Below are 23,654 nucleotides of genomic sequence, written 5' to 3'. Positions count from 1 at the left end.
TCCTTGCTTAGAAAAAAAGGCCTCATCGATGTGCGTCAGTGTCTGTATACGTGCGTGGATATGGAAGAAGTTGGCACACCGCGTGATAGATTTTAGATTTTTATGGTGAGAACATGCTGTGAAAAAAGGAGCAAGGTAGAACACGTGTACTCATGCGTACCGGAGAGAGTCCATCAAGGACAAATTTACATGACTGGATGCTGCATATTTTTTATTGAACACATTTCCTGCGAGAAATTGCCTTTCTGTATATTCCAGCTTAAAGGTATAATATGCAACATATTCCTAAAAAAAACCAATGTATAGACTGATAGAAAAATCATCACTTGTGTCCCACTAGAAGTGTATTTTCTCTTTTCTTCTCATTTTGCTGTATTCGGGACGTTTCTGGGCGTCAGCACAACACCGTCTCACAGCAGTTCATGAAATAGTCACGAAGTTTCATCTATTTGATTTGTGTATATAGACACGAATTTTCCCTTTTTTTCCCATGACTTTCAACAACAACATTTTCGTGAGTTTTTCCTATGAATGTCCAGACACGCGTCAATTTCCGCCCCAGTCTTTTCAAAATAAAACGACTTAGTTAAACGACTTGGTTAGGCTTAGGCAGCAAAACTACTTATTTAGGTTTAGGAAAAGATCGTGGTTTGGGATTAAAATAACACCGGAAGTGACGTAACTTAAGTATGGAATTTATTTGACAAAAAATACTTTGTTAGGTTTAGGACAAGATTGTGGTTTGGGTTAAAATTTTCAAAATTCATTCAAAATCTGGCACATTCCCGCAGATTTGTGGGTGTGTTTATTTGTGCTTTAAAGCGTAACCGGCGTGAAACAAACAGAAAATAACATTTATTACTCCTGCTTTTGTTCTCACTAAAAGCCTTTGCACTCCAAGTCCGTATTTTTTGTCGCACGTTTAAAAATAAATACTTTCGTCCGTCATTAAAGTTTGCGGAACAAGTTTGAATTTCTGCGTTTTTTGGCATCCGTGAAAAAAATGCGAAAGAGGGTTGTTTGACCTCTCAGAGCCACAATCCGTGCAAACGTCATCATCCAAAATGGCATCTGATAAACATTTACTTTGTATCCCAGCACGAAACACTTGCACGATAAAGAAATAAAAGAATACAGAGATGAGGAATTTAAAGATAGTTTGTGGCAGGTGATTGCAGAACAGCTTGGAATCGGGGATGGTTGCAAAACAAAGTGCGAAAGATTAGCCAGTAGTGATTCATTAGTCCCGTTTGGGACTAGCGCAAACCATTGCACCCATGTAATTAAATCAGTTTTGTCTCGTATTGCAAATTTAACGGATATAATAAACCCCATCGGACTCGGTGTGTAAGGTTTTTGTGCGTTACGTTTTTTTATCGGATGATGGATTAAAAAAACGCATACAAAAAAGAAGGACTTGGTTTACAAAGACCTTAACGCCGCTCCCTCTCTTCATTCACGACCACTGCTCTCTGGAGGAGTGGCCAACTTTGAATGCCACGTCTTTACAAACACCAACCGACAAATGTAACATATTATACCTTTAATCAATCAGAAAGAAGAAGAAAAAAACACACCGCAGACTATTGCCAAGTTTGTGCTTTGATATTCTTATGAAGCCAAACACCACAGAGTAAACTACAAGATTTCACTGATCAACACGGCGCTAGATCACAAACATGACACAGAAGATCCTTCGAGTCGCTCGCCATTTTTTAAAATAGACTAAAATTGTTCCTCGTGTTTTTTTTTTTGTTTTTTTTTACTAATTATTAGCGAAATTTAAGAAACATTTTTCAGCGCTTTGAGAACATTCGAAGCACTTTGCTAATTAATAAATAAATACAATTCACAACTGCAGTGCCAAAAAATAGCCATAAGAAAAAAAAAAAGAAAAAAAATACAAAATGTTGCCATGACAAATACATCCATTTTAAATATTAAGACACCGTTCGGCAGTCCAACAAAGAGCTAAGAGGCTATGAGGGCAGGAGGTTTTGGCAGATTCACGGCGGAGGAGAGACGGGGAGGAGAGTAAAGCACAATGAATCAAACAGCGATCAGTCAGTTCATTGGTGTTTTTAGTTCCTCCTCACCATCTCACCACCTGGCTGCTGTAGTCCTCTGTAGTGGCTACTGCCTCCAACGCCTTCACCTCCTCTTCCTCCCCTCCTCCTCCTCCTCCTAGTCTCCACAGCTCCGCCAGATAGGTCCTGTGCATCCGCTGCCTCTGCTGCCTCTCCTGCCACCTCCTCTGCCGCTCCTCCTGGTGCTGCCTCTGGCGGTTGTACTGGTAGCGCCGCAGGAACAGCTCCTTGGCGTACTCGTACAGCTCCACGTCGAGCGCGTTGAGCCCCTCGATGCGCCACCGCACCTTCTCGCTGATGCCGACGCTGGCGGCGCGCGTGCTGTTGATCTGCGTGAAGGCCCGGATGAAGCGCAGGCCGAACGTCCGCTCGAACAGGTACTGCGTCTTGCGCTGGAACTCCGTCAGGCCGTAGAACGCCATGTTGCGCAGGTTGGCTTTGGCGCTGGCGAGCAGCAAGCGGCCACGATCCAGCTCGCTCACCGACGACATGTTGTAGCAGCCCACCAGGCTGAGGTCGGCAAGCATGCGCACCTGGCGGTTGTTGGCGAGGTTAGAGGGGCAGCTCATGAAGTCCGCCAGGGGCACGCCGGTCCAGTCTTCGCCGCTGTAGCAGGCGGGGAGCTCGTCCTGAGTGGGCGGGCGGCCGTCGCACATGTGGAGGGCGGTTTTCCAAGTGGCCCCGCGCTGCACGTGCTTCCACTCGCTGAGGTAGCGTGACACGGGATCGCGTAGCATCGTGATGTAGTAGAAATTCCTGCAGGACAGAAAAAGAGATGCATCAGAGGAGGTGTCAAGCACGGACGGTAGCGCTTTTGTCCAGATTGCCATTTTGTGACTGAAAGGCATTCTGGGATATTCCTTTTCTTTCTGAGAGTTATGAGAAGATTGATACCACTTTCATGTCTGTACGCTTCATGTCCTAAACTAATTTGTTTTATTTTGAAAAGACTGGAGCGGAAATTGACTCGTGCGTTACGTGTTGCTGGACATTCGTAGGAAAAAGCATGAAAAATACGTTGTTGGAAGTCGTACTGAAGGTCACGAAAAGAAGGGAAATTTGTGTCTATGTATTTCACGAACTGACGTGAGACTGTGTTGCACAACCAGGGCGACAGCACAGTACTGTTTTGAAGAGGCAAAGAAGAATTGATTTGCGGTTGATTTTATTTTCTGGGTTAATAAATTATGGTATCGGTGTGTAGACTTGCGTACTTGCAGATAACAAATTTCGAATTTTGAGCAGTATCGGACGCATTTCCGATACTCGCATCGGAACAACTCTAATAGAAACTTACTTTTTTAAAGATTATTTCACTCAAATATCCCCGGCTTTCTGATTTAAAACAACATCTTAAATTGAATTACAACAGTATTAAGTTTAACTGTGTGTTCAGTGAATGATGAAGAAACTGTCTGTTCCAGCACAGCGAAGGAGGACGAAGCTATACATCAAATTTTCTCATATCCTTCTGCAGTTAAAAAGAAATACGAGCAGGAAGAAACACCGCAGAGCTGGAAGTACAGTATGCAGAGAGCACCGAGAGTGTGATTAGGGTTTAAATGAAAACATCATCGAGCGAGTCGGAGGGTGTTGGAGACTAATGATATAGAAAGCAATGCAAACCTAGTAGCATGTATAGCACTTAATATCCTGCAGATGTGCAATTATTTTGTTTTTGTCACACCAATTTGCTCCTGCTGTCCTCTGGTAATGACTTTTTTTTCCCCCCGTCTCCGACACCTTTCTGGATCGCTCTGATCTGCCACGAAACGACGCTTCAAAAAGTTGCTGTAACACAGCTGCCGCGAGAACCTTTCAACCAGAAAACAGCTTTTCGCTCTTATCTATTGAGTTCAGAGATGACCGGCATAACGGCGAGGTGACTGGGGGGGAGTCAGCGCCGGGAGGATTTCAGCCATTTTTTCAAAAGTTGATATCAAAAGGAAAACAACACAGATAAAAGGGAAATTGAAAATGTTCGTCTTGTGCGCAGAGATCAGCGTGACCTTAAGATGTCGGCGTCGGCAAACCGAACATAAAGCCCGAATAAAAAAACGCTTATTTCTTTCATTCCTCAAGGCTGCGGTTTATTTTCTCGGAGCTTTCGTTCAACAGCTAAATAAAGAATTCAGATTCAAGGATATTTTACAGCAACGCTGCTCTGGAAAAAAATTCTCTTTAAAACCCAAGGGTGATCATTTCCCTTTTTCCCTATATACAGATTTCTAACTTGTTGATGCTTCTTTCTTAGACTACCTGTTAGCCCGCTGGTGTACAACAGTGTGGATTTTCTCTCTTTGTGAGTACGTCTCTGTGGACTGAATTTGGCCGAGAAGAGAGCAGACTGCTGTGATGAGCTGGACGGGCTCCCAAAATCAGATCCCGAACGGTTTGTGGGTTTCTCAGTACCTGAGCGTATGTGTGAAATACTTATTTTGAGTCAGTATTATCAATAAACCTAGAAGCCCTCCACAGTTGCATTAAAGCCTCTTTTGCTATAACACAGAGAAAAACTGGAAATAGCGACATAATTATCAACCATTTCCACTTTTTTTGCTCAATTGCTACTCTACCAGTTACTAAGGGACTGTATGCAAATTATTGGACGCTTCATTTCTTAAAACAGGCACAAAAGATATCAGTTCAGTAAGCACATCTGATACCTGTGACTTAAAAAACTGTAACACCCTCCTCCCAATATCTTGAAATAATATAACAGTATAAAGAATTTAAAGAGGACCTATTATGTTTATTCCCTTTCCTTTAGTGTTTTATATAGTTTTTTGTGCATGTAAAAGGTCTGCAAAGTTACAAAGTCCACTGCTCCTGAAACGCCTCACTTGAAGCCCCGCCTTTTCTTCATTAACATGGTGATGTCACCAAGTAACACATTTGCATACCTGCCTAGTGGCTAGTTTGGTACGCCCTCAAACAAAGCTAGTTAGAGAGGAGCTGGAGTCCGAAGAGTTTGGTTCAGTTGACCAATCACAACAGTGGGCCAGCTGACCAATCACAGCAGACTGAGCTTTTCGGGGGCGGGGCTCAAACAGAGCGTTTCAGACAGAGGGTTAAAGAGGTGCTGCAGCACAGCCGGTATGAGAAAAATAAAGTTTTTTTGAACATTAAAGCATTTAAACATGTTCTATTAGAAACCCAAAATACAAGTAAGCACCTGAAAATAAGCATAATAGGTCCTCTTTAAAGCTGACGTACTCTTATTAAAACATTTATGAGTGCAACCAGTAAACAATTAGCAACTGGAAAGTTTATGGCAAACAAAATGCTACGCTAACGGTAATGTCCAAAGTGACATATATATATAGACAGAGTGGTAATCTGTGAAAGAACGGGAGATTAAGTGTGTGTTCAGATCACCATGGATCATATCCACAACTGTAAACAACACACAGTCAACATATTTCATCTGATTAGTAGAACATTTGGCAATATGTGATGCGGAACTTGCATCACATTATATTAATAATGCAGAATAAAGGAGCGATGGGGGAAGGAAATTGAAAAAATAAAGCACTCTTTGTTAAGAGTAAATGTTCAATCACATGTGTTGTGTTTCTCAAAACTGGCATACTGGTCCCATTAGCTGCTACTTTGGTTATTATGAGGAAATAAAGCCCTGATAGAGACGCCATTGTTGTTCTTTGCATATGGAAAAACACACCTTTATGAGCACACATGAAAGCTATCTTTTTATTGTGACTATTAAGAGAAGGCTGAATTACAATATTCCCCTATTAGTTTTCATACGGTCCTTTATATCTTCTGTCATTTCAGAACATGCAGTTCCGTCCCTGTCCAGCAGTTTCCACACCCACCTGCACACCTGCTCCACGTTACCTCATCAGCTCCCTTCAGTCATGTGTTTGACCTGCCTGTTGCCAAACTCTGCTTTCAGTAAGTTCTGCTTTTTTACCTATTTTATCTACAAGATGTGTATTCATGAGCCTTTGGAGATGTTCCTCTTTCACTGTTTATAGTCTCAAGAAAAAAAACAAATTTTCATGATTACATTTTTACCAAGGACAGATTAAAAAAAAGTATTTGTGTCCGTCATGAAAAGCTTCACATCAAAAGCATCGACTGCAGTAATTTCTTAAAACCGAGAGAGTAGATTTGTCTCATTCTGCTGGCAGATTTGTTCACTTTCTTGTAGAAAAAAAGACACAGTTTTTGGACTGAATGTTTATATAATTTTATAGTTTGGTGAATTGGTGGTTATCATAAAGTGGGCGTGTCTGTAAAGGGGAGACTCGTGGGTACCCATAGAACCCATTTACATTCACATATCTTGAGGTCAGAGGTCAATGGACCCTTTGAAGATGGTCATGACAGTTTTTCCTCACCAAAATTGAGCGTACGTTTGGAGCGTTATTTAGCTTCCTTCGTGACAAGCTAGCATGACATGGTTGAGCAATGGATTCCTTAGGTTTTCTAGTTTCATAGGATGTCAGTATCTTCACTGTAGCTTTAAAACTGAGCCCGCTACAACTTCCGGAGGATTGAATAGTGGTCGGGCTGAATCGCAAATTGCTGTTAATACGTTAAAGAAATTAGTGGTGTTAAACAAATTTGTGTTAATGCGTTATTAACTTTGACAGCCCTAGTATATATAATAAAAGCTTGATACGTCCGTGTATCGATACAATATTGCCACGCAAAATATCCCGATACAATGCTTTATTATTTCTTTTCCCCCCCACCTCTATTTTTTGATTATATATCCAACTATGCTGAGAAAAGATGTCATTCTGTGACACGAACATTCTGTTAAAGTGCATTGCTTGCCATCAGTTAAGTTATTTTGTACTAAATCGGCTGTATATTAGATGTAAAAACAGGAGCTTTCACAATAAAAGCATCTGCACAGCTGTGTAGTTCACTGCTAAACTGCCAAATTAGATTAATTCAGAGAGAAGTTGTGTTACTGAGCAGGGAGTGCACAGCCAAACAGCCTTAAAAGGTCCACAATTTAGCAATAATTGCCAGACGGCAGATATCAATCAGCTGTGATATACAGTTAAGTGAGTGGCGTGATGATATCATGGCAGAACACACCCGCAGACAGGCCCACCACCCAGAGATAATGGCCATCCACAGTGGAAGCTAAGTGAATTACCCTGCCATCTTCGCCGGGTTGAGCGGACAGCACTAGATGGATGGACACACACGAGCGCCTCACAAAGCGGCCTTTGTTGTACTTCCTGGAAAACAGCTCAGTCTTTTCTTCCTCCCCTCCGCCCTCCACCCCCCGTGCCTATCATCTATCTGTACAGCTAACCGCGAGACAGCCGGATCAATAAATGTCCATGCAACCCCGCCTTCCTGCATCTGTGCTTTCATCGTGACCTATTGACAAAAGAGCAGAAAATGTCAAAGCTCTCCTCTTACTCGTGTCAGGGACAGACGCAGGGTCAGATTATGAAGGTCACGAATAATTACTCGTAGGTTGAGTGGCTGAGGGTTTGTCATGCAGGAAACGGGAAGTGTCACTTTGATCGAGCGTTTTATAGCATTTGTTATCACAAGTAGGAGTCGCTCTGCAGGTACGATCTGACCCAAAAATGTCTAAAAGTGCTTTCAATAGAAACATTTCACTCAAAAATGGACTGTGTTCTTAAACAAAACTACTTTTCTAGGTTTAGGAAAAGATCAACTTAGGTTTAGGTAACAAAACCATTTAGTTAGGTTTAGGCAACAAAACTACTTAGTTAGGTTTAATAAACAAAACCACTTAGATAGGTTTAATAAACAAAACCACTTAGTTGGCATTAGGAAAAGATCAACTTAGGTTTAGGCAACAAAACTACTTAGGTTTAGGAAAAGTTTGACTTGGTTAGGTTTAGGCAACAAAACTACTTAGTTAGTTTTAGGAAAAGATCGACTTGGTTAGGTTTAGGCAACAAAACTACTTAGTTTTACTCCTCCCTATACACGGTGTTTTTCGCTCTTTATACTTCCTGGATTACATACAAATTGATTTAATTGGATATATACGAATTACAGTGTATTACGTTTCGTAGGTTCAGCTACGAGCGGCGTATGAGAACAGCCTGAACTGTTTGTTGGTTGATGAGGCTTTCCTGAGCTAAAACAACCCTTCCTCACCATCCATCTCTGTCAGACATCATTCATCCTGCTTTATTCCATGCCAGTGCCTCAGCTCTTTGCTAATGCGCTAAATGGCTTTCAAGTCTTTCAGGCCTGAACAGGACAAAGTGGGAACGTTTTTGATGCTCTCAGATACCTGATTGATGGGGCTGAAATCTAATGTTCTTCATCTATTTATTTATTCGAGTGAATGTACAAGACGTTGATTCTGCCACTGGCAACACACAAGCGTGTTTGTAATAATGCACGGTTGTTCCTAAAGGTAAATTTAAATCAGCTTGTCGCATTTTGCCACCGATCAATCCGCTGCCTCGTTCATGCCCTTCTCGCTTGCCTGTCACCTTTCTCCATACAGCAAACCTGCAAACACTATTGATCGCCCTCCCTCCGCCTCCCTTCCTCAATTGTCTCCCTCTCACTCTCTAAATCACCATCAAAAAGCTACAGAGGAAACTCGCAGCAAAAGATCGATATCTGCCTTGTTAATTCACTCACTAGCATCAAGGACACAGTCGGCCCTCATGATAAAAGCCTTGATGGAAACTATTTACGCCGCTGAAGAAGCAGCCCGTACAAAAAGGATCTGGATCGACGACAATCTTATTTATTTCATCTTTCTTTTTTTTTTTCTTTTAGATAAAATTGAAAATACATCATGTTGCTTTTAGTTGATGTGTTCCTGAAGAACGATTTCACCGCTCCGTCTCCACCTCACGCTGTTCCAATGAGGTTATTGCTTTGGAAGCCAGTTTCTATCTGCCGAGTATAGGGAGAGGAAGCCAGTTTGAAAACAAGCACAGGACGAAACATCGATTCCACACCGGAGTCATGGTGTTGATAACTCGCGCAGTTGGATTTTTAAAGGTGTTTCTGCGGCCACGAGGGATCCCTTTAACCATCGCCTTCAAGAGGCAATTACTATCACTAAAGAACGCTCCTTAACTTGTGATAATATCACAGCTTCACACACATTTCTACAGGAAATAATAAACCCCGTCAGCAACCTAAAGTAAAAAATATCTAATCTGTCATCTAATTTTAAAGATTGTTGTCATAAAAATATCAAACGTATGTATGTATGTATGTATGTAATTTCTTTAATGCAACTTATGATTTTTAATTTACCTTTTTAAAAAAAATCCAACAGGCCACCGTCGGGCCCAGCCGCTATTTGTTTTTTCAGAGGTTGTAGCGGGCTCAGTTTTAAAGCTAGAGTGAAGATACTGGTATCTATGAAACTATACAATTTAAGGAATCCATTGGTACCAACCATGTCATACTAGCTTGTTGCAAAGGAGGTTAAATAACGCTCCAAACTTGCACTAAATTTTGTAGAGGAAAAACTGCCATGACCATTTTCAAAGGGGTCCCTTGACCTCTGACCTCAAGATATGTGAGTGTAAATGGGTTCTATAGGTACCCACGAGTCTCCCCTTTACAGACATGCCCACTTTATGATAATCACATGCAGTTTGGGGCAAGTCATAGTCAAGTCAGCACACTGACACACTGACAGCTGTTGTTGCCTGTTGGGCTGCAGTTTGCCATGTTATGATTTGAGCATATTTTTTTATGCTAAATGCAGTACCTGTGAGGGTTTCTGGACAATATCTGTCATTGTTTTGTGTTATTAATTGATTTCCAATAATAAATATATACATACATTTGCATAAAGCAGCATATTTGCCCACTCCCGTGTTGATAAGAGTATTAAATACTTGAAAAATCTACCTTTTAAGGTACATTTTGAACAGCCCTTAGACCAGGAAGGATTTTGTGGACAAGACTGCATTTGGCAAAGCAGATAAAATACTAGCCTGGTTCGATTTTACAGCTGAGCCACCCCCCAAAAAAGTAAACGAGGCTGGCAATTAGATGGATGAAAGAGGAATGTCGGAGGCAGCAGCAGGTCTGAATGTTAAAGGGGATTATTATCGAGATGACTGAGTCTCGTCACATCGGTCTCCAGAACAAGAGGTCAAGGGGGATCCATTTCCACGCATCTGATTCTTTCTTTAGTGCAAATTTAATCTTCGTGTGCCAATTACAGGCAAAATTCTCCTCATCCCCATCTGCGCACAGCAGGATCACCACATAAAAACTACTCTCCTTCAGCCCCACATGATGCGTCAATAGCACAACATAACCCAGTTATCGGCAGGTAAAAAAATCGCTTGACAGATAAATCTGCGCCGAGTACGAGGAGAGAAATGATGAGCAAGGAGACTGGTGCTGCACTGTGATCTTCATTGGTTGCAGATATGAGATGCTATTTTGGGCGATAAAGGAAAAGCCCCAGGGAGGCTGATGTGGAGACGAGGGAACTGAGAGAGCGCTTTCGGAAACGCGAGGTGTCCGGGCAAAGCGAGGGTGTGAAGATGTGGTTTTGCTGAAAAACAGGTGATAGACTGTGGTGGGAGCTGCAGCCCAACGTACACTAAAACAAATGAAACCGCTCAAAAACATCTTTGCATTGAAACTCTCTATTGGAATCGTCTGTATTTCTTCAAATGTGGCTGCATTTCATTTTTTCCAGAGTTCCCAGAGTTCATTCGTTTTATCAAACGCACCCACGACAAGGCGTAGTGTGCATCCACGCACGCCACAACCTGCCGTGCGCAGCTTTAGTAGCTTTAGCGCCTTAGCCTTAACCTTTCCTCGACATCTTAATCTTTGCAGCTTTGTGAGGTGTCAGCCAGTCCTCTAGGTCCATGTAGATATGGAAGGGATGAATGGGAGGCTGCACTCTGCAAAGGTCACATCCACCCACACAAACTGCTGAGGAATTTCTGAAAGGCAATTCACTTTTGAGCAATCTGTGAAGGCTGCTTCCGACACTGTATGCTGTATGTTTTCTTTATGTTTTCTTGCTACATTGAGTCTTTGAAGGTAGTGAGTGGTTTACGTCTTGTATCTTTCCTTATTATGCTGCACTCGATTGAACTGTTATCAGGCCGGTAAATAGGCTTCATCAGTCACTATGAGCACCATAGATGTGGGTCAATAGGTCATTACGTTGTGAAGCTGAAACTTAAAAACAACACGTTCTAAAATGTTGTAAAACTGAATGAAACGTTTTGAACACAAACACAAAGGCTTCTTTAGGTTTAGGTTTAGCAAAAATACAATTTATTTAGGTTTAGGCAAAAAAACTACAACTTGTTTAGGTTTAGGCAAAAAAACAGGTTTAAGCAACAAAACTACAATTTCTTCAGGTTTAGGCAATAAAACAACAACTTCTTTAGGTTTAGGCAAATAAAACAGTTATGTTTAGGCAACAAAAATACAACTTCTTCATGTTTAGGCAAAGAAAACAGGTATGTTTAGGCAACAAAACTACAACTTATCTAGGTTTAGGCAATAAAACAGGTTTAGGTAACAAATCTAAAACTTCTTCAGGTTTAGGCATAAAAAAAAAAACCTGTTCAGTTTAAGGAAAAACATTGTGTTTTGGGTTAAAATAACGACGAACACAAAGACAACTACACATTGTTGGTTTCCATGGCAAACTCCGGTCTCCTGTGTTTTATGTCCCATCCATCGTCCTCAACCTCCACCCCTTAATGGAGTTTCACACTGTCTATACTACAGCGCCTGACTTCTGCTTCTGCTCCTGTCATAATTACTACGGTCGCTAGAGGACGCTGTCGCTTTCTTTTATTCCTTCTTTCAGTGATCTACCATGTGAATAGATGAAAAAAACCTACTAGTAGGTGTAGTATGCCCCTATTGACCCACATCTACGGTGCTTATAGCGACTGATAAAGCCTATTTCATAGCCTGACAATAATCGTCTGCATTATTATGCTAGATCCAACACTTCCCCACCTACAATAATAATAAGAGAGATAAGGACTTTGTTGAATCTGCTGTAGTTCCCATGCAATTGAACAGTTGTCATTCCATCATGACTTATCCGCCATCCAACCAACAAGAAGTCCTGACGGCACAAATCAGGAACCACAAGGCTGTTTGACGGATAGCACATAATGATCTGTCTAGCAGAGACCTCCTCCCTGTGATGTTGTTTCCTCTTGTACACTGTTTTGTAAAAAGAAATCCTCAATCCAGTCGACAGGTTTCTGTATAAATCTGGACTTCTGGATTAATCCCCCCCCCCTTTCCTCATTCCCCTTATAATAAAACCTGTCTGTCTTCGACTGCCCCTAATCCCCCTAAGGAGTGTGGAGATTACCAAGATCCTCTGAATTTCTCACAAGAATACAACACGCTGCTCTGTCATGAAGGGAGTTCGCTGAGGGCTTTGATTTAACTGAAACAACACATTTTGTGTTAAAGGAACTTGATTCTATATTCAACTATACAATCATTAAAAGAAAAATCTGTTTTAATAAAAGTCCATTTCGACCATTTGGAAAATAAACCACTGTCTTTTATTGTGAAATGTTAAACCTATGGCTGTCAATCGATTAAAATATTTAACCACAATTAATCGCATGATTGTCTATAGTTAATCGTGATTAATCACAAATTAATCACATTTTTTATCTGTTCAAAATGCACCTTAAAGGGAGATTTGTCAAGTATTTAATCCTCTTATCAACATGTGGACAAATATGCTGCTTTATGCAAATGTATGTATATATTTATTATAGGAAATCAATAGACAACACAAAACGATGACAAATATTGTCCAGAAACCCTCACAGGTACTGCATTTAGCATAAAAAATATGCTCAAATCATAACATGGCAAACTGCAGCCCAACAGGCAACAACAGCTGTCAGTGTGTCAGTGTGCTGACTTGACTATGACTTGCCCCAAACTGCATGTGATTATCATAAAGTGGGCATGTCTGTAAAGGGGAGACTCGTGGGTACCCATAGAACCCGTTTACATTCACATATCTGGAGGTCAGAGGTCAAGGGATCCCTTTGAAGATGGCCATGACAGTTTTTCCTACCAAAAGTTAGCGTTAGTTTGGAGCGTTGTTTAGCCTCCCTCGCAACAAGTTAGTATGACATGGTTGGTACCAATGGATTCCTTAGGTTCTAGTTCTGGGTTAGGCTGTAGTTTCATATGATGCCAGTATCTTCACTCTACCTTTAAAACCCGCTACAACCTAAAAAACGCAAGTTGCGTTAATGCAGTGCTTTTATTCGTGGTGTGAAAGCTCAGAAAAATCGACCTCGTTCTGAAAACAAATGACGTTTTTCCGCATATTTTTTGCCACGTAATATTTGCGTTCTGTGTGAAAGTATTCATGACAAAAACAGATCGAAAAAAAATATATTGACGTGTGAAATAATCGCATGAAAAAAACGCCTTTATCTTAAATCAATTCAAGACACTTTATTTGTCCCCGTGGGGCAATTTGTAAAATTTAACTTTATCAAACTTTTACAAATTATGAGATAGTATCTCCTAATTTTGAAAAATGTCCTCATAATTTGGAGATACTAAGTCATAATGAGTTTTCTCATCTGTGGGAGATGCTAAATAATTATGACTTAGCATCATCATTAAGCTAAGCAAGATAAAAAATGACAAAAAAAAATAGAAGAGGCCTGAGGTGATGATTACCAGATGTATTTAAGTTTAATTTTTAAAAACTGTATAGTGGAATATATGATCAAGGTAAAATATAATTATGAAAAAAAAAATGGTGGCGAATTTTTGACAGAAGTGGTCTTCCATATGTCTCTTCACACAATGTCCAATTAACTGCTGACTAAATCTTGCAATAGTGTCACTTGGCATTTAAACTTAAATGAGTTCATTGGCAAGTAGGCCATGTAGCCTGTGATGTTAAAAACTAAAAGACATGAAGTGTGGGTTGTATGCTGCCAACTACAAAATGTTTTCACATAAGAACCCGGTGGTAATTACTACTGGGATATTTGAGAATTTCCCACAAGACCTCACCGACTGTAAGTGTGTCAACACAAGCTGTAAACAGAACATCAAAAATCCACCAGGGCTGGTTTTAGAAATCATTATCAGTTCATTATTGTATTCACACTCCTGCAACAGACTGCACAGCCATGCGTCTGCTGTAATGTGTTGTTTAAATTTAAATGCAGACTATAAATACGGGTATTTCAGGGACTTCGTGAACACAACAGGACACCACCGAGATGCAGATAACAACGTGTGTCTCATGCTAAACGTGTTTTTAAAAAATGTGGTGTTATCGCTGAAATTCCTGATAATTGCTTCTAAAAGTTAGAAGACTCTATGTGCAGTGCAGTGTGTGACCTATTGTGACAGGATGTGTTAATTGCTTTCTTTCTGGAGTTAGAAAGCCGTTCATAACTGTAGAAAGTAAAAGTATAATGATGAAAGTGGTGGCGGTTTGAAAGCAGAAAAATGTCATAATAGTGAAAACTGTGATAGTTAAGACTCCAAATGAAAGAAAAAGAGTTAAAGGTATGGTTGGTAGTGTTGTTCAAATACTTTTGCTTATTATATTTGTTGAAATTGTCATTATATCCCAACAGCGTAATTTCATTCGGCCCAAATGAAATGATTGGACGGCCTACCTGCCTGCCTGCTTGTAATCGTTGTGCATCACCGGAGTCTTCCACCATCTGGTAGCTTCACAGCTGTGAGTACTAACAAAACCATGTTAGTGCTAGTGCTGCTGGCTACTACTGTTTTTTTCGGTTGGATTGTTTTTTTAAATCTAGTGTACTTTTGCTATTTTCTCAAGAATGCCAAACCCTGCCTTTAAGGCCTTTACACACTGGGAGCGTGACGGATAAACAACATGAAAAATGCAAAATATTGCCTGTGAATGTTAGCATCAAAACTATTCATACCAGCAAATTTGCGACAGTTGCAACACTTTTTCAATTACAAATTCAAATAGATTTGCGTAGCGGAGGACAAAATTAAATAAATAATTACAATTAGTGGTGTTAAAAACATTTTGAGTTAACGCGTTATTATCGCGTTAACTTTGACAGTCCTGGTCCTGGTGCCCTGTACGTTTTGATATGTCCGTTACGCACAAAGTGATTGGTTGATGCCGTTATTCACGGTTCGAAAAGCTCAGAAAGAAAGCCTTATTAATGAAAAAACATTACGCCGCTTTTTCGTCACATAGACGTGCGAATTAATCGCACAAAAAACGCCACTGGTGTGTAAAAGCCTTTAAATGAGAAGATCGATACCTCTCTTAGATAGTGGTATCAATCTTCTCATCTAACGTGCGTCAAGAAAGCGAATAATCATTTATCCCAAAATGTCAAGCTATCAATTTAAGTGTGTAATTTTCTTTATAATTAGATTCTAATCGACTAATACTGTACATCTAAAGATGGAGCCAATAAATCTAAAGACAAAACAGATGTTAAAGGGTCGATACAACCCAGGAGTCAGAGCCACTTTGGTACCAGCATCCATATCTGCCTCCCTCCACAGAGAGTTCAGAGGTCACTTAGCTCTCTTTTGGACCTAATTGCTAATATTAAAACCATTCTGCTGTAAGACAACCGATCAAGGTCATGTTTCCCCATGATATATGAATATTGGCACAGCAGACTGTGGCGTAAATCACAATGTGCCGAGTCATGCAAAAGGTGATACTCTGTACACATCCAGACGTCATCGACAGGCTGGTGAGGATACTTTGAGTCATGAGTGTGAAGAGACTCAAACGAACACACGTAACATCTATACGTCATTACCTAACATTTGATGTCATTACCTTGGCCTCCTCTATAGAGGTTATACCCAGTGTCGTGTAAAGATAAAGTGACAAAAACTACAACTAAATGCTGCCTGAAGAGACTTTAATACTTTATCAGCCGGCCTACATCACAGCATCAGGCTCCCAAAAGACCTGTGCATTCATCCTTTGCCAAAAATAAAACGCTGGTGTGTGTCAGGTACTGTACTGTACCTTTTCCACCCACAAGAAGTGACGAATCAGAACTTTAGTGAAATGTAAACCATCTCCTACAATGTACAGACTAGTAGTCCCACTTCAATAGTCCCACTTTAAGGCATCATATATCCACTGGGAGCAGTTTCTGGTGACTGAAGGTCCCTTTTTTTACAACAAGGTGTGGCAGCTTCAATTAACTTGATGTGTAAGCTTCGACATCGCAGTCAAAAGCAACGTTGAACAGTGAAATGGCAGTATTACACCTAAAGCATATTAGAAATACTCTGCTCAATAATATACATCCCTCTCTGAAATCTCTACGTTCGGCTCTCTTTGGTTGAGGATTTAAAATGACTCACTGCGACTGCACGGGAAGATTAATGTCAAAAACTTGCAACCAGATGTTTTTTCCCCATATAGTCAAAGTATTTCAGTGAAACACGGTTTAACAAGAGGAAACAGAAACTCACATATCTTGAAAACTGCATTTTGATAAAATCATCTTTCTCACCATCCCTGTTTGACTGCTAAACCTCGTCAACTTCCTGCATATTTTAGCATATTTTCATGCCTTTAGTGTCGTTATCACCACTAATAGGGTGCCATTTCCAAATGAATAGCTAAAACCACCTCGACTGTGTCTAGAATGAACTGGGCTAATTAGACACGGGCTGATCTGTGTGTTGGCCAGCCTGCGTTGCTTTGCTCTAATCTGAAATAATGAGGTCAGCAGTGAGGTTACACTCTCTGACTGCTCAGTGTGAGGCCGGCTGCCGAGGATGAACCGGGCGGCCCGGCAATTGAAGCGGGTTTGACATCTGGCCCGTGCAGCAATTTTGTAACCCGCTGCGGTGTGAGTGCTGTGACTTCCTGCTGCGAGCGAAGCCCTGCAGGAGCCTCTGACCAATGGTGGCCACGTGTTACTCACTGAAGTTTGTGTATTAGGAGGGAAATTGCCAGAGAGGAGGAAGGCGGATGGATAGATGCAAGGAAAAACCATAGTCTGTATATAAAGATGGACGACATGACAGCTCCTCAAAAGTGAAGCCAACACATCTTGATCGCCCCCTGGTGGCTGGCTGCAGTATAGGTCATAAACCCCGCCCCTTCCATGTTAGTGGATGGGACATGGGCCAAACTAAAAAGTCAAAGTACACGTCAAATACATTTTTGTTATTTTTTATCACGCTGATGTACGTTTACGTAGGATACGTCATGATTGACAGCTGCTCCGAGTGAAGTAGTTGTGGAACCAGAGGTTTGAGAGTTGTACGAGAGAGGAGATGTAACTTTAACCTTTCACAACCGTTACGAGTCTGTGTAATAGAACAAGTGTCAAATTGATCATAAATGTAGTTATGGAGAGATTATGATTAGTTGTTGTTGTTGTTCACTTTTGTACAGTGGGAGGAAGTGGAGACGCGCCGTCCATCTCTATATACAGTCTATGGGAAAAACCTTTTCTTGGTATTTATTCTTATGCATGTATCTATTTGAAGAAACGTTTCATACCTCAACAACCCACAAATGTATGTATATGTATACAAAAAATATCATCAGGAATATATTGCACCTCGTACGTTGCAGATCTGGCCAAGTGTTTGTAATATCAGTTTATGTATTGGCTGGTGTTTTTTACACCAGTGGGTTGTGTAGGAGAAAGGTGATTCCAAGGTGACTGTGAAGTGCTCGGAAACAGACAGATGCTTCTGTATTCAGAAAGGACAACACACACCAAATGTGCCATTAATATATTAATATATTAATCTTTTCATGAAGAACAATAATGTGTTACTGATACACCAGCCGATTAGACTGTTGTCAGGCTATTAAATAGGCGTCATCAGTCACTATAAGCGCCATAGATGTGGGTCAGTAGGGGCCTACTACACCTACTTATAGGTTTTATCATCTAGTCACATGGTAGATCACAGAAAGAAGGTATAAAAGAACACGACAGCGACCTCTAGCAATCGTAGTAATTATGACAGAAGCAGAAGTCAGGTGCTGAAGTATAGACAATGGGGACACACAAGACAGGGTTTTCACCCAGGAGAGTTTGCATCACGTGTGAAATCAACAATGTCTAGATGTCTTTGTGTTCGTCGTTATTTTAACCCAAAACACAATGTTTTTCCCTAAACTTAAGTGTTTTTTTTGCCTAAACCTAAAGAAGTTGTAGTTTTGTTGCCTAAACCTAAAGAAGCCTTTTAGTTTGTGTTAAAAATGTGACATTTCATTCAGTTTTACAACGTAGAAGGCCTAGTAGGCCCCTACTGACTCATATCTATGGTGCTTATAGCGACTGATAACGCCTATTTAATGCGTTTAAATGGGCGTTGCAACGATTTTGCACTCTGCGTCCCACGTTACCGCAGTATTGCAAAGGGAGAAGTGAGCGGACTGGTACTCAGTCGGTTGCAATCTGTAACCACACCACTAGATGCCGCCGAATCCTACACACTGCACCTTTAAATTTGAGTAAATGCAAGTCTTGGGAGGGGTTTGTAGGAATGCTATATGTTTTATACCCTGCACTAAAGAGTTAAAGTAACCAGTGCAGATGAGACTCTCTCTGCAAACATCACACCCTGCAGGATGTAGCCATAAGATAGGTGTGGGCGTCATCCAGTCCCATGATGTTTGATCCCTGACTGTCTGCATTCCCATTGCTGTATGTGACTTGTATAAGACGGGAGTCATCCTTTTAAAACATGCTGTACTGAGTTGGATTGTGTTTTGCAATCGGACTAGGGGAAAATGCTTTATAAAATACACGGAATCGGTTCAGCCTGAAAGACTCTTAATGATTATGCTGCACTTCAGGTAGAGTAGAACGCAACGGGGATTATTGGAAAAACAACTAATCTATCTTAACTTCTAAGAACAGATGGAAAAACGGCTGAAATCAGAGTAGCATTAAGTATTGTATTAAGCTGAGCAGTAACATGCCTTAGCAGAAATACAGACATGCACAAACCGGTGCGTCACAGTCCATCATGGAGCGGATACATCGCCCAAAGTGACAGAACAAGGGCCTTTCAGCTCTGATAATACTGGTGGTAATACATCATGGAGTGCAGAATAAGCTCTGTGTGGTCTTTACTCAGCAGTTTTAATCTAAAACGACAGGAGGGCTTGGCTTAATTTGATCGTCTATTTCCAGGCCGATCCGATGGTCCCCTGATATTCTTCTATATTCCCCGATAAGAGTGTGGACAGAAAATCAACCAGGCATTAACTCTGGGAAATGAGAACTTAATGTGACAGATTTGTGGCTGTTGAATGAGTTATGACTCATCCAACAAATTCACGGGTATAGATTGAGTTATGACTCATGGTGCGTTTGGCTCAAATTTGATACTTTCCTCTCAATATATATATATATACATATATATATATATATTCTGCATCTGATCATATATGACAACTGTTCACACAAGACTGCACTGTAATAACTATGGATTTAAAAGCCGTTTCTCAACAGTGCGGTGCAAAAATGCGGTGCAGATTGTAAGGCTGGGACGAAACACCAATCTCCCGATTCGATACTATCACGATACTTCTGTGCCGATTCGATATGTATTGCGATTTTTAAATATTGCGATTCAATATTACAATTTATTGCAATTTTTGTTCACTTTTTTAACACTATACCATCGGAAAAAGTTGAATTATACACTTCTAAGGACTTTTACTTTGAAAATATCTAAACTGATGCAGTAAAATGCTATGTTAAGTGTTGATGGAGCAGCTGCATCGCCTGGCACTGGTCGATCCAAACTCCATTCAGAAAACAAGCATTTTAAAAGTTGTTTGCTTGTCGTCTTGCAGACAGACCCGACAAAGCATGAATTCAGACGTTTTACAAATCTTCATCATCATGTAGTTATTTCGGCATCCTTTTCATCCATTTACAACAACATCGCTGCCATATTTATGCCTAAATGACGTTATGTTGAGTGTTGATGGAGCAGCTGCAATGTTAGCATAGCTTGGCACTGATCCATCCAAACTCCATTCAGAAAACAAGCATTTTAAAAGTTGTTTGCTTGTCGTCTTGTGGACAGACCCGACAAAGCGTGAATTCAGACTTTTTACAAATCGTCATCACTATGTAGTTGTTTCGGCATCATTTTGATACGTTTATTGCAATTAAATCACAGCACAATCTGTTTATTTTGGGTTCATACCACAGCAGTAGCGACGTGTGGATTGCTAGATACAGTCAGTGCAATGGCACTGTATGTAAATACAGAGTATAAAGCAAAGCGAGTTGAAAATTTGCTTTGCTCTTTGTGTGAATTCAACATAAAAAATATGCACGCCAATAAACACAGCTGATACAAATTTGTCCTTGAGCGAGACGCTGAATACTTAAAGCTGCTCAAGAGCTGCGATGACCTCTGACCTCCGACCTCCCGTCCCTGTGGAAGGACCCGGCAGAAAGAGCATTTGCGCTGCAGCGATCAATGAAGTATCACATTATCAGCGAGTACTCTTCGAGATCACTCAGTGCAGTATCGTATTATATCAGATATTGTCTGCTGCTGTGATAAAAATCACCCACAAGAGTTAATCCACCACTCATTATCTCTGAGTGGAAACACGACCCGCTAATAAACACTTCCCTTAACCAAAAAAAATTGACACTTAATAGCGGGAAAATTGCTGCAGATTTGGTCCCCATCTTCAAAAAAGCTGAACTTGTGTCTGCAATCAGGCCCAAAGTGCCGACGTTAATGCGTGCTGATTTTTCACCGACTATTATATTGAGCTGACAAATGTTGACTGGAGTGTTGTTGACTCACTCGTAGTGCTGATATGGCTCCGAGGCGCCACTTCAAAACTATTTAAAAGCGTTAAATTAAGTCTGATGGCTGCCACGGAGGACGGTTAATGGGTTGGAAGGATCCTCGAAGGCGAAGGGCGCTCCCCGTCCCCCCCTTTTCAACGCTCTCTGGAACATATGGAGATTTGCTCTCTGGACCAAATTGGCTTGAACACGCAGGCGGCACACCTCAGAGGACCCGGCCCTTCTTAAGTGATTTACTCCCTTAAGCTTAGCTGCGTTGCTTCTGTAATTACAGGAAATTGAAACAGACCTTAGCGAGGAGGAGGAAGCGGCCTGCTGGCGTTGGCGTGGCCATGTGGCGTGCGTGCATGTTGCATGCTTCAACGGCTCTATAGGCGGCGTTGACATGCCAATAAGAACACGCACACGTCTGGCGTGAGCAGCCTGGAGGAGACCGAGAGCCAGGAGACGTTAGTGCCACAACCTCTACGGTGTTATAAAAGATCCCGTTACCTTTGACTTAGTGTCTCTACAGTAGGTGAGTACAAGAAGCTTAACAGCTCCTCTAATCTGCCGACCAGACTCCTCCTCAGTGTTTGGTCCACAGATTACTCTCAGTCCATTATGAGAGACGGCGACCGCTAATTATCTGTTCACTTAATCGACTAATCAGTTCAGTTACACTCAGGATTCTGTGTTAGTGCTCTCATAACGTATAGATAATATATAATATATCATAACACGTATGAGTCTCTTGTGATTGATTACTGAACGGTACAGTAGCAGCACTCTCGCTTCTTAATGTACCTCATTTTCTTTATTTAAAAATGTAGTAGTGAGTGAGTGAGTGAGTGAGTGAGTGAGTGAGTGAGTGAGTGAGTGAGTGAGTGAGTGAGTGAATGAATATATGTGTGTGAGTGAGCGAATAACTGAGTGAGTGAGTGAGTGAGTGAATAAGCGTGAGTGAGTGAAGGGGTGACTGAGTGAATAATGGTGTGTGTGGTTGAGTGAGTGAGTGAATGAGTGAGTGAGGGAGTGAGTGAATAAGTGTGAGTGAGTGAATAAGTGTGAGTTAATGAATAAGTGTGAGTAAATGAATGAGTGAATAAGTGTGAGTGAATGAGTGAGTAAGGGAGTGAGTGAGTGAATAAGTGTGAGTGAATGAATGAGTGAGTGAATAAGTGTGAGTGAATGAGTGAGTAAGGGGGTGAGAGAGTGAATAAGTGTGAGTGAATGAATGAGTGAATAAGTGTGAGTGAATGAGTGAATAATGGAATGAGTGAGTGAGTGAATAAGTGTGAGTGAATGAGTGAGTGAATAAGTGTGAGTGAATGAATGAGTGAATAAGCGTGAGTGAATGAGTGAGTAAGGGAGTGAGTGAGTGAATAAGTGTGAGTGAATGAATGAGTGAATAAGTGTGAGTGAATGAGTGAGTGAATACGTGTGAGTGAATGAGTGAGTAAGGGAGTGAGTGAGTGAATAAGTGTGAGTGAATGAGTGAATGAATAAGTGTGAGTGAATGAGTGAGTGACTGACTCACTGACCTAATATTGAAAAGGTGAGTCTGTGAGCGACCCAGTTAATCAATTAATAAAAACATGATTACATGAATGAATGAATGAAAGAAAGAATGAATGAATGAATGAAAGAAAGAAAGAATAGGTGAATGAGCTGGTGACTGATGAGCTGAGTGAATGAACAGACTTAAAACTGAGTAAATGAGACTACGAGGAAGCAAATTGAATCAGTGAATAAGAATATGAATAAGTGAATTTATTAGATTATTAATGAGTGACTCCACCTGTCACCTGCAGCTCTCCCACCACCTCACCTTTTATTCTTCTGCACGCTCTTCTTGTCCCTCTTGTTCATCACCACGGGCACACAGCTCGTGAGCTCGGTCCAGTCCGCGTGCAACCCGCAGCTCCATCCGGTGGAGAACCGAGAGAAGAGCCAGGACTCTGCTCTGCCTGGCCGGTGACAGGTGCACTTCCTCTGGCCGGGCATGCAGTCACACGGCTGCTCCAGCTGGATGTTCTTCACCAGGTGTCTTCCAAACGTGGTGCCACCTGTCTTCTGGATGTGCAGGAACACCATCACATCATCTCCTCTGATGTTGAAGTCCACATGTCTGTCCAGGTCTCTCTCTGTGAAGTTAAATTTGGATGTGATCTTGGATGGGAGGTCTTCATCCACGTCTTCTGCGTAAAGGAGCTCAAATCCGGATGAGTAGCGCTGGAAGAGCCCCTTGTCGTCGCTCCTGAAGTAGCAGGTGTTGCTGTCTGCAGGGCAAACATACTGGTAGCCGATCATCAAGAAGAGGAGTGCTGCAATGGGGATGAAGATGAGTCTGTTGAACTTCTCCTCCATGATGGAGATCGAGATCAGCTCTCTGCTCTCATCCTGCAGGACTTTTACGCACCACTTTTACGCACACATTCCCTGCAGGATCACAGCTCTGACTGACTAGTTCTTCTCCTCCTGGTCCACTTCTCAACTTCTAACCATTCAGGTGCATCCTAAAAAACATCCTTTTTGTTCCTTAAATGTGTCGAATAAGGTGGAAGAAGTGGCGCACATGACACCTCTCATGCGCATGAAGAGCGTCCTGGCTCTGCTGTCCTGCCAGAGAGAAACACACTGCTGATCGGTGTCTGAGCTCTGAGCCAGCAGCAGCAGCAGGAGAGGCAGGTTAGACACCATGCACACCTGTGGACTTCCGGTCCATCCTTTCACAATAAAAGCTTTACGAATATTTTAATGCTTTGAATAGGATGAAATAATTATGGAA

General features: G+C 41.4%; 2 protein-coding genes across 2 annotated transcripts in view; one reads left to right on the top strand and one right to left on the bottom strand.

Moving 5' to 3' along the window:
- Positions 1-1,797: 1,797 nt before the first annotated feature.
- LOC119483688 (heparan-sulfate 6-O-sulfotransferase 3-B-like) lies at positions 1,798-23,580 on the bottom strand. The gene is made up of 2 exons (XM_037762060.1): positions 22,695-23,580; positions 1,798-2,843 (listed from the first exon to the last, which is right to left on the bottom strand). Exons 1-2 carry the CDS (start codon positions 23,231-23,233, stop codon positions 2,093-2,095), a joined length of 1,290 nt encoding a protein of 429 aa, XP_037617988.1. The 5' UTR covers positions 23,234-23,580; the 3' UTR covers positions 1,798-2,092.
- Positions 14,753-23,654, top strand: part of dzip1 (DAZ interacting zinc finger protein 1) — a 39,259-nt gene continuing 30,357 nt past the window's right edge. The window contains exon 1 of the transcript XR_005205776.1: positions 14,753-14,784. The gene's annotated coding sequence lies outside the window, so the exon portion shown is untranslated. The remainder of the gene's footprint in view (positions 14,785-23,654) is intronic.

The sequence above is a fragment of the Sebastes umbrosus genome, chromosome 24 (assembly GCF_015220745.1).
Source record: "Sebastes umbrosus isolate fSebUmb1 chromosome 24, fSebUmb1.pri, whole genome shotgun sequence".
NCBI lineage: Eukaryota > Metazoa > Chordata > Actinopteri > Perciformes > Sebastidae > Sebastes > Sebastes umbrosus.
The sequence above is the reverse complement of the archived record's forward strand: the minus strand, read 5'-3'. Positions and strand labels throughout refer to the sequence as shown.

Excerpts from the sequence above, each read along its gene's own strand:
- LOC119483688 (XM_037762060.1), bottom strand. The coding sequence starts at position 23,233 with ATGGAGGAGAAGTTCAACAGACTCATCTTCATCCCCATTGCAGCACTC. Across the intron at positions 2,844-22,694 it reads AGCGTGCAGAAGAATAAAAG|GAATTTCTACTACATCACGA; the intron begins GTGAGGTGGTGG and ends TCTGTCCTGCAG.